Genomic DNA, 10,845 nt, shown 5'->3' with positions numbered 1-10,845 from the left:
TAATTAAACATGCTCCGATTAGTATCATATTGGTCTGCAGTTGTTTACAAGCTTCGTATTAACCCTACCGTGTTCTTTCTTTACACCGGCACTAGCACTTGGAAAAAAAAAAACAGGTGCATAAAAGAAAAGCTGTATATAGACATACTCCAGCGATATTGCCCAAGTAAGTTACACATAATCCTATTGAATTTAAACATTAGTTGCTTTCCTTAAAGCAATTCTCTTGGTTATAGCTTGCAGCTTAGCTTTCTAAAGAAGCAAGCTTTGCCTCATCATCTCCAATCAATTCGTCCTCAGGAAGTTTTGCACCCCTTGCCTCATCAGCATGCAACTTCTTACCTTTTATCTCGGAATCATAAGAATCAGAATGATTTAAATCCAATTTGATCTTCTTATTTGGTTCATGACTAGAGGTAGAATGGGCAGTAGTAGCATCTGTGGCCTCTCTGATTGCCAGGGATGAAGGAGGTTTGACGTCATTGGCCTCCCTCAGACTTTCATATTCTCCAAGAGTTCAGGAAATTATGTCTAGACCTTGACGGCTCAACGGACCTCTGATCTTCAGGGTCTTTAACCTTTGCCCAATAATGAGAATGAATTATTGCCAAAAAACGAAAAAAAATTGAGATGAGCGAGCAGCCAGACATAACCCTCTGATCTCATGAACTGTCAAAGTTGGTCTAGCCTGTTTATATGAAACAGACCTTCGCAGTTTTTATTGAGAACATCAAAAGAGAAAGTTCGGGTTCAAACTATGTTTTTAAAGGAACTGATTAGTAATTTGGCAGACTAAATTGGTTTACAGACTTTTGACAGACCAAACGATTTTAACATCTGTTTTATGTAATTAAGAGATGTGGGTCTTATACCAAGTCACGAACAGCACCTTTAAATATAGATAGTGAGAAAGGCAGATCAAATGCAAGGAAGCAATAGCATTACCATACTATACATGAAATACACTTGGTAAGCTGGTATTGATATTTAAGGAAGAGTGTATCAAGAGTTCAGGAAATGAAAAGCAAGACTAATAGCAATGAAAGCAAAGCATGTATTATACACCCAGTTGTTTTAAGATTGGGATGCTACAAAGCTCTCGAATAATTATATTTAAGAGTGCTGTGCCTCCATCTGATTTAGATTGTAGGCACCTTCATTGTTCTTGTGCACTTCAACTCTATATTTCTCTTCTTTTTCTCCCCTCTTCAGCTTAAGAAGCATGTTGAACTTGGCATGATCTTCTATCACCTGCTCCACACAATTTTAACACGAGTAATCAATCAGTCCTCCTCAGCAGTCAGAAACCAAAACAAAAAACACAATGAAGGAAAAAAATAGAATCAAGTTTACGAATGTCTGCTCATGACACAAAATGTTCGACTCCTAATGGCAAATCTATATTTCTTCTAAAGAAAATGGTAAATCTATATTTGAGTTTCTTTGTTCTTCAACCATCTACAAGGCTCTGAGGCATACTAAACAAGTACATTGAATTACTTGTAGTTCCTACATATGATGGGACATAAGTTGACCTAAAGTGCAAATCTAAAGAAAATTTCCTTCTCACACAGTACTAATAGTGTAAAGAGCCATTGATTCCCCTGCAACACATTACCCCAATTGTGAAGACAAACCAAGAGAACAAATATTACCCAATGCTCGACAGACCTACAGCTAAAAATAACCAATAGCTACCCAAATTATCGAGCTCAGCAAATCATTTATAGATAAGCGAAAAAAACCACATTGAAGGAAATCACTACTGACCTCTGCCTTAGCATGGACAACCTCTTGAAGCTCATAAGGGAACAATGAATTGGACCTTTGCTGAAGGCTCTTCACAGCATGGTTGGCTGCATCTTGAACTTGAGGATCATGAGGATGCACATCTTGCCACCCTGGAGCATGCCCACCTGATCAAAACCCAATTCAGTCTCACACACTCCAAATCCAAATCAACACCAAAAAAAAAAAAAAAAAATTGATCAGCGAGTGAAGCACCTTGCTTAACGCCCAAATCGGAAGCAGTAAACGACGGCGTTTCAGATGCAGCTTCGAGATCCTCAGCGTGCTTGAACTCCTGAACTTCTTTAAATCCCAACCAAGGCTTGACCCAGACCTTGGCTTCATAGAGCTTCTTCTTGCCGCCGTCGATGGCCTCCACAACCAGATGGTGCAGAGTGCCGGCGACCACCTGTTCCTTCGCCTTCACCACTCGAACAAACTCCAGCAGAGCATTCTGCACAGTCAAATCCAATTAAATCACAATCACTTCACAACATTCACATCTCAAAAACAAATACACAAATTAAAGAACACAATCCGCTCATTCGATTCATCACCTCCTTCTTGTTATGCTCGTCGACGGCGAAGCGACCGAGGGATTCGGTCTCGAGGCTGTTCTCGGAGCCGGCAGGGGAGTCGCGAATTCCGCCGAGGGTGGCCATTGTAGAGGATGAAGAGAGTGCGATGAAGGAGAAGAGGGAGAAGAGGACGAGAGAGAAGAATGAGGAAGACGATGAGTTCGATTGTGGTTTCGATTTCATGTGCTATGCTCTGCTCTTGGGTTTTGACGGTTTGGACTTGCCGAAGGGTATTTATACTCTTTCGGTTCTCGGATTTTTTCTGATACGTGTCCTACACGTGTCGACGCGAGAATCTATCTTTGCTTAGTGAGTAAGCTTTTCCTGTTGCTTTGGCTTTTTGTTTTCAATCTTAATCTCTAAGCTTTAGAAATTCACAGTAATTGAGTATACAAAATTCTTTTTTTTTTTTTGGTCAATGAAATATAAAAAAAGGGGTCTTGTAGAGCACATCTCTATTTTGGTGAATAGTACATGGTGAAATTGATTGGTGATGCTCTACTCCAAATGACAAAGTTTCGGGTGGTAAATCCTTCTCTATTAGGAGGATTTCTATGAGGGTTTGCTTAGCTTAGTCATAGAGCCAGAAATGAAATTCAAAGGTCGGGGATCAACCGTTCTTTACAATTTATTCAGTGTTACTCCCACAGTGAAAAAGTTACGACGGGTCAAAACTCAACACCCAATTTTTCTTTTTCTGTTTCTCAAGCAGCCTTTCGAAGAAAAAGTAATATAAAATTAATTTTCTTTGGCAAAAAAAAAAAAAATATATATATATATATATATATATATATGAAGATCAGCTGCAGCTGGTTTTATTAATGCCAGGCAGTTCAATGAAAAATCACAAGCATGCTTGCTCTAACTCCACTCAAAACTCATCTTTCCTCCTTGACACTCGCGGCTGTGCAAGGAGCTCTTCTTTGTAATACTTTATTACATTGAAGGGGGGGGGGGAAAATCAGTACAGTGTTTTTCGTTATTACATAACTTTCTAGATAATGCAACATAACATACATTACCCAGTTGAGAGAATTCCTGGGTACCTTGATGCTTGTCATACCCTTATTTTGTTAAATATTTTGGACCATGGGATTAGTAATATATCTAATGGTTCAAAATATTTAACAAATTGGTAACTTGTTTAGCCCTTAGCCTTTCTAATTATGCTACTCATTTCCAATAAGCAAAAATGTTAACACAAACTACTAATTGAATTGAAAACAATAAAGCCAATTAATGTTTGATTATCAATTGACAATTGACAATTATGATTTTTCCTTTTTCAAAAAAAATTAAAAGAACCTTCTATCCTAAGTTCACCAAATTACTATTAGTTAAATAGTCTATATTACTAATTAATTTTTTATTAGTGAATTAATGTTTGATTAATGCTTGTTATTAATGGATAATTACACAATTGAAAATTATGTTTTTTCCCTATTAAAAACAAAACCTTCTAACCTAAGTTCGCAAAATTAGTATTAGTTAAGTAGTCTTTATTACCAATTAATTATATCATTAGTAGTTTCCTTAACCAAATATAATTCTTTTTACATGCATTTCATGACAACCACAACAATTAGTGTAAAAATAAATAATATTTGTTTTAAATGTAGTCAAATGAGAACCTACTTTAGGACTTATTTACTCAAATGAGAATCTACTTTACTCTAATGAGAACCTATTACAATTACCACTTTTAGTAATTAATTACTCAAATGAGAACCAACTTTACTCTAACGAATACCTTATTTACTTTAATGAGGATTTTTTTTCTAATTACCACATGTGTCCTCAAAGTGATTACATGAGTAAATATTATATAAAATAAAACATGTATGAGAAATGTTAATGTCCATAGTTTTACCCGTCCTCATTTGTGTAATAAAGTTCTCCCTTGCATAATGAAAATAATATATTGTGTAATGTCCATCGTCGAATTAGTAATTACTTTTAATCGACGTAATTTACCACAAATTCCAACAATTGATGAAAAAAAGAAAAGTTTTGTTCTAATTATAGTAATTACTCCACCTAAACTAATGTACTAATTTATGGACAATTTAACAAGTATGACAACAAATTTGTTGTCAGAGTGGTAAATCTTTATGTTTTTATCATTAATGAAATGATTACTACCATGACTACACATTTTACCACAATCACAACAATTGATGTAAAAGTGGTAACTTTTGTCCTATTTATAGTAATTGCTCAACCTAAACTAATGTACTAATTTATGGACAATTTAACAAGTGCAACAATAAATTTGTTGTCAAAGTGATAGATCGTTATATTTTTATCATTAATGGAATAATTACTCAATGACTACATATTTTACCATAACTCGAAACTATTGGTGTAAAAGTGGTAACTTTTGTTCTGATTGTAGTAATTACTTCAAAAACTATACCATTTACAAGATTACCAACCATTTTATAATTCCGACAATATTTGTGTTGTGAACATGGAAAAATTAAAATTAGACCAAAAGATATGTAACAACTCAGTATTGTAAGGAGCTTCTCCACTTGATAATCAAGGTTCTAAATTTGATAAAAGTTGTCCACATATGATATTTACATCTTTGACCACTCAATTACAATAACCACAACAATTGTTGTCATAAGTCGTAATTGTAGTTCAACTATGTGTAATTTATTATTTTGACAATACTTGTTACATGATTTTTTACAATGTTACATATCAAGAAAGAGTGTGTTGTTAATATGATAAATTTTATTTTTAAAAATGACACTTGTCAATATTTAATTAGATAACCTGTTGACTAGTTCAGTAGGTTTCCACTATATTAATTTACTAAAAATAAAAAAATAAAAAACATAAGGGTATGGCATACATCAAGGTACCCAAGACGACCCCATTACGGTTGTTCTTTGTAGTTCTTTATTACATTGAAAAAAAAAAAGTACAGTGTTTTTTGTTATTACATCTTTCTAGATAATGCAACATAATATACATTAACAGTTGAGTACATCAACATACAATACAAGATGAACGCCCATGTGGGAGAGAAAAAATTCACGATAGAAGATAACATTGCAGGATGGGGAAGAAAAACAAAAATAGCCCAGGAGTGCTTATAAAACCAGAAACCAGGGCTATTCTAAAAAGTAAAAACAGGGGAAAAAACATGAGCTGTGAATTTACTCATGTAACATCCTCGACCTCAATAGCAAATGAGCAGAAATGAGCATCCCTCTTGAAACCCCGGGTGAGGGAAAAAGATAAAAAGGAGGTGTCTTCTTCTCAAATACAAATGGTAAACAGCACACTTATCCACATTAAAAGCTTTCTGCGTCCTCATCCTTTCAGCTGTTCCTTTCTACAAAAACTATATGTGAACTAGAAAGAAGCTGAAACCCGAAGTTATTTGGTTTTGAGGTATCCTGAGCTTTTGGATGGAGCTTTATCTGCAATATTTCAAATAATATTTAGAACTAAATCACTATATTCTGCAAGAGTAGAGTTGAGAATACGTTGTTGTTATACTCCAGACATTTTACAATACTTCAGGATGCTTTGATCACAATCTCCCAAAGAGATAATGGGTATAATGTGACTTTACATTAGGTATTTGTATTGCAGTAGGGAAAAGCTTTGGATTCCAGGTTTCAAAACTAAAGTTCATCATCCCAAATATATATATATACATATATATATATATATATATATATATATAGAGAGAGAGAGAGAGAGAGAGAGAGTAATAGGACAAACCTCATACTGTTTGAGCAATGACGAGAATAACATTGCAACTCCTTCGGTTACAAATTTCTGCCCAACGCAGGCACGTATACCAGAGCTATTGAAAAGGCTCCAATGGCCTTGATTTCTAATTTCATAGTTTCCAATGTAATTTTTGTAAGTATATTGATGAGCAGGGAGCCTAAAATGCTAGCTAAAATAGAAAGGGAAGGGAACATCAAACAGACCTTTAAAAAAATATTTATTAAATAATTTTTATTTAAAAAACTATATTTTATTAAATAATTTTTATTTAAAAAAAAAAAACCGAGTTGGACCTAACCGAACCAAACGGTCCGGTTTGATTTTCGGTGTTGAAGTCTGAAAAATGTAAAACCGAACCGAAGTCTGGTTCGGTTAGATTCGGTTCTCGGTTTTGGCCTAAAACTGAACCGAATCAAACCGAATCCACCCCTATTTATTATTCAGGTTGTCATTAAATTTCAAATGCCTGACTTTATTTGCGCCAATACAAATGTGTAAATGAGATATGCAAAGAAGCCTTGTGGATACGATGAACTAATGAAGCTTAGTCTACAGAATTATGTTTGTCTGCGTTTTGCACCACCGAAGACCAACTCAAGACACTAGAGAAGGCATGCACATACTCAAGCTTTATCTAAATGAGATATGTCTTTTGTGGTCTTGGTTAGTTGAGACTAATCCATAAAAGTTAGACCTGAGGTCAAGCTCATTGAATCTTTTGCACTCAAATTAAATGAACCGGTTGCAGTATACTACAAGTTACAGATTTTCGATTTATCTTTCCATATTGACTAGTAAAACGAATAATGTTGGCGGTGTTTGCTATCCACAAAATCTGAAGTAGCCAATAAAAATGGAGGCAAAATTGAGCTGTCTCAATAACTCACTCTTTTTCTAAATGAAATTGGGACCTTGACCCACTTTTACTAGTCTACAAGTCACCATTTTTACTAGTTGACTAGTAAATGAACATTTCCTTATATCATCCGTCCATCTCCCATGATCACAGGAAGGGTGCCCATGCCAGTACTACTGGTCCTTCTACTTCTTGGTTTCTGCACAGAAGCTTGCCACGCCAAGGAGAAGTCACTAATCAAAAGCTTTCCGGTGAAGCATAGGAGATTGACTAGTTTCACCATGAATATTGCAGCAAGTATACCATCCTTTCCAGCAAGATTCATACTAATCCTTCTAGTAGTTCTTGGTTTGTGCACTGTAGCTTCCCGCGCTAAGGATGATCATCACTGTGAGCCTTCTTCCTGCGGCCACATCCGAAATATAAGTTACCCTTTCCGACTCAATGATGATCCAAAGAAGTGCGGTAAATCAAGGTATAACCTGTCTTGTGAGAACAATCTCGCTGTTTTGCACTTGTATTCAGGAAGATACTATGTGCTTGCCATCAATTATGGAAACTACACAATCCGAGTTGTGGATGCCAATATTCGTAAGGATAACTGTTCTTCACTCCCTCGTTATTCCTTGGCCAGCTATAACTTCAGTTATAAGGATCCATACAGCATTACATATTCTTCGTGGGTCGATAGGTTTGAACTGTCAAAGCCTATAATCTTCTTTACCTGTGAAACTCGGCCGGTGAATTCATATCTCTATATGGATACTGCTCCTTGCATTAATGCAATGAGTGGGCATTCTTTTGTTATCACCGAAAGCTTAAACGCCTCGAATTTGTGGGATTCATGTCGCATAGAGCTGATGGTCTTGACATCATCGTCAATTGGTATAACGGACGTGAACAGGTCCTACATAGACATCCACAATAAGCTGCTCTATGGTTTTGAACTTTCATGGCTGGAGAGCTACCGTAGCTCAGGTATTAAATATTGGTCTGGGGAGTCCTGCTATGTCGACACAACCAACAAAGTTAATTGTGGTAAGGATATCAAAGATGTTTTTTTTCTGATATCATCGCAAGCTTGACCACTTATCCACACTTTTTTATTTTCCATTTACTTTTTCAGGGAGTTTATAGCTTGATATTCTATAATCTATATTGTTGTCTTTTATGATGCAGGCAACATCTACGGTCTTCTGGATTATCTAATAGGTGACAACTATCTCAATCTTATTGTTTTCAGACCATCTTAAATTATCAACTCTCTCAACAACTCTCCTCTCTCTTTCTCGCAGCAGTACCAGCTGGTGGGATTCTAGGTGCAGGTGCTCTCTCTCATTTCTCTCCATACAAGCAACCTTGATCATACATCTTAATTTCAGAACATAACTCTTTCCAACAGTTACAAATTCATACGGTTTTGAATAATTGATCTTTAGCAGTAGTTACTAGAACCTTACAAAATCATTTTTATGATTAGTTTTTATTTCCTTTATAGTGGTTCTGTGGACTGCACCAAAAGCTGTATTCGGAGTTCCATGTGTGGTCGTCCTTTTAATCTTGAAGTTGAAAAGACGACATTTATCAATGTATAACGTTATTGAAGAATTCTTACAAAGTCACAACAACCTCATGCCTATACGGTACTCGTACTCCAACATCAAGAAGATGACCAAAGGATTTAAGGAAAAATTGGGGGAAGGAGGTTATGGCTCTGTGTACAAAGGAAAGCTTCGGAGCGGTCACCTTGTTGCTGTTAAGATGTTGGGAAATTCCAAAACTAACGGGCAAGATTTTATGAATGAAGTTGCTACCATTGGAAGAATTCATCATGTAAATGTGGTGCGACTAATTGGCTATTGTGCTGACGGATCAAAGCGTGCTCTTGTATATGAGTACATGTCAAAAGGGTCTCTTGATAAACACATATTTCCCAAGGAGGGATTCATTTCCTTAAGTTGCAAGGAAGCATTTGAAATTTCACTAGGAGTGGCCCGTGGTATTGATTATCTGCATGAAGGGTGTGATATGAAAATTTTGCATTTCGATATCAAGCCACACAACATTCTTCTTGACGAGAAGTTTGTTCCCAAGATTTCAGACTTTGGTCTGGCAAGATTATGCCCATCAGATGAAAGCAGTTTAATTTTGACCGCAGTAAGAGGAACCTTTGGATACATAGCTCCAGAATTCTTTTACAAGAATATTGGAGGTGTGTCGAACAAAGCTGATATCTATAGTTTTGGAATGTTGTTGATGGAAATTGCAGGGAAAAGAAGGAATTTAAATGCACTTGCACCAAATACGAGCCAAATTTACTTTCCTTCTTGGGTGTATGACCAGTTCAATGAAGAAAAGGAGGTGGAAATTGAAGATGCCACGGACGACGAAAAGAAACTAACAAAGAAAATGCTCATGGTAGCATTGTGGTGTATACAAATGAAGCCTAGTGACCGTCCTAATTCGATGAACAAAGTAGTAGAGATGCTTGAAGGAGAAGTTGAATTCATTCAAATGCCTCCCAAACCTTTCCTATATCCACAAGACATGCCAGTAGGATGATGAGGATGATTCCGAAACAACTTTGTCATCATCACTGCCATTGAAAAATGAAGCTCAAGAGTCAATTAGTTTGATTCAAAATCCAAATTAAAGGAAGTGATCGATGTACTAGTTAATATTTGTATTCACAATGGAGCAGGCATTTCCTATCATGCAGTAATTAATAAGTGTTCTTCCATGCTCCTCATATACACTTCTTGTACTACTTTATTAATTCTATGCTCTCTATTTTATTTATTTTTGTCTGAAACTGTCTATATGTACTTTAGATCAGCCATTTTCTGGGATTTCCAATTTTAAACAATGAATGTAGGTGTTGTTAATTATGTGGTGGCTGAAGGATTCAAGAGCGGGTTGTGCTGATCAGAAATCATGAGGGAAATTTTGGAATTTTTGCACTTCTCGCTAAAATTCTACCGAGGTACCTTAATTCCTACTGGTTATTGAAGATGCTCTGATTGGTATCATATTGGTCAGCAGCTGTTTACAAGCTTCGTGAAGGTAATTATGCTCAGCATAACATGGACTGTTGGTTAGAGGGAGGCCGATGTCTTATTAGTTATTGTCAAGTTTGAGGATTGAAAGAAGAAGAAGAAAAAACTGTAAGCATAAGCTCAAGCACAAGACATCAAGATCTAAAAGAAAATTTTGAACATTCACTCATTCTTACTGCATGGCTACCCTATCGTGTTCTTTCTCTACACCGGTACTAACATTTGAAAAGAAAAGCTGTATATATACATATAATCCACAATTGCCCTTGCCAAGTAAGTTACATACAATCCTAGAGAATTTAAATATGTGTTGCCTCCCGTAAAGCAATTCTCTTGGCTATAGCTTGCAGCATAGCTTCCAGTGTGGCAAGCTCTGCCTCATCATCTCCAATCAATTCTGAATCATAAGAATCAGAAAGATTTAAGTCCAATTTCAACTTGTTATTTGTTACATGACTACAAGTAGAATGGGCAGTAGTAGCATCTGTGGCGTCTCTGACTGCCCCCAGGGATGAAGGACTTCTTGTACCTTTGATGTCATTGTTCTTCATCGCCATTGCCTTGTACTTTTTGATAATGCGGTGGACTTGCGTACAATCTCGAGGCCAAGTCTCTGGTTTGGTCTTCTGAGGTTTGAAGATGATCATGCATACATCGGTACCACTGTTTGTACCCACATTTGCATGGCCACTCGGACATAGCTAATGTGCATATAGTTATTGAGTGATTTCTAATTACAATGAGCCACTCTACAAGTAATTTGGGCCGGTAGCTAGAAATGGTGGCCGGTGAATAAGTGGATACTTCGGTT

At 36.3% G+C, this 10,845-nt stretch overlaps 2 protein-coding genes across 3 annotated transcripts; one reads left to right on the top strand and one right to left on the bottom strand.

Moving 5' to 3' along the window:
- Positions 1-918: 918 nt before the first annotated feature.
- LOC112190230 (cysteine proteinase inhibitor 12) lies at positions 919-2,589 on the bottom strand. The gene is made up of 4 exons (XM_024329657.2): positions 2,346-2,589; positions 2,005-2,242; positions 1,771-1,916; positions 919-1,251 (listed from the first exon to the last, which is right to left on the bottom strand). The coding sequence occupies exons 1-4, from the start codon at positions 2,547-2,549 to the stop codon at positions 1,114-1,116; spliced, it is 726 nt and encodes a 241-aa protein (XP_024185425.1). The 5' UTR covers positions 2,550-2,589; the 3' UTR covers positions 919-1,113.
- A 4,554-nt stretch (positions 2,590-7,143) lies between these two features.
- LOC112202604 (rust resistance kinase Lr10) lies at positions 7,144-9,750 on the top strand. 2 transcript variants are annotated; one of them, XM_040512531.1, is made up of 4 exons: positions 7,144-8,016; positions 8,158-8,190; positions 8,274-8,297; positions 8,477-9,750. In XM_040512531.1, exons 1-4 carry the CDS (start codon positions 7,260-7,262, stop codon positions 9,538-9,540), a joined length of 1,878 nt encoding a protein of 625 aa, XP_040368465.1. In that variant the 5' UTR covers positions 7,144-7,259; the 3' UTR covers positions 9,541-9,750. The 2 variants fall into 2 exon arrangements, with proteins under 2 accessions (XP_040368465.1, XP_040368464.1); XM_040512530.1 differs by having other exon boundaries at positions 8,274-8,303.
- The last annotated feature ends 1,095 nt before the right edge of the window (positions 9,751-10,845 follow it).

The sequence above is a fragment of the Rosa chinensis genome, chromosome 1 (assembly GCF_002994745.2).
Source record: "Rosa chinensis cultivar Old Blush chromosome 1, RchiOBHm-V2, whole genome shotgun sequence".
Classification (NCBI taxonomy): Eukaryota; Viridiplantae; Streptophyta; class Magnoliopsida; order Rosales; family Rosaceae; genus Rosa; species Rosa chinensis.
This window is presented reverse-complemented; position numbering and strand designations above follow the sequence as displayed.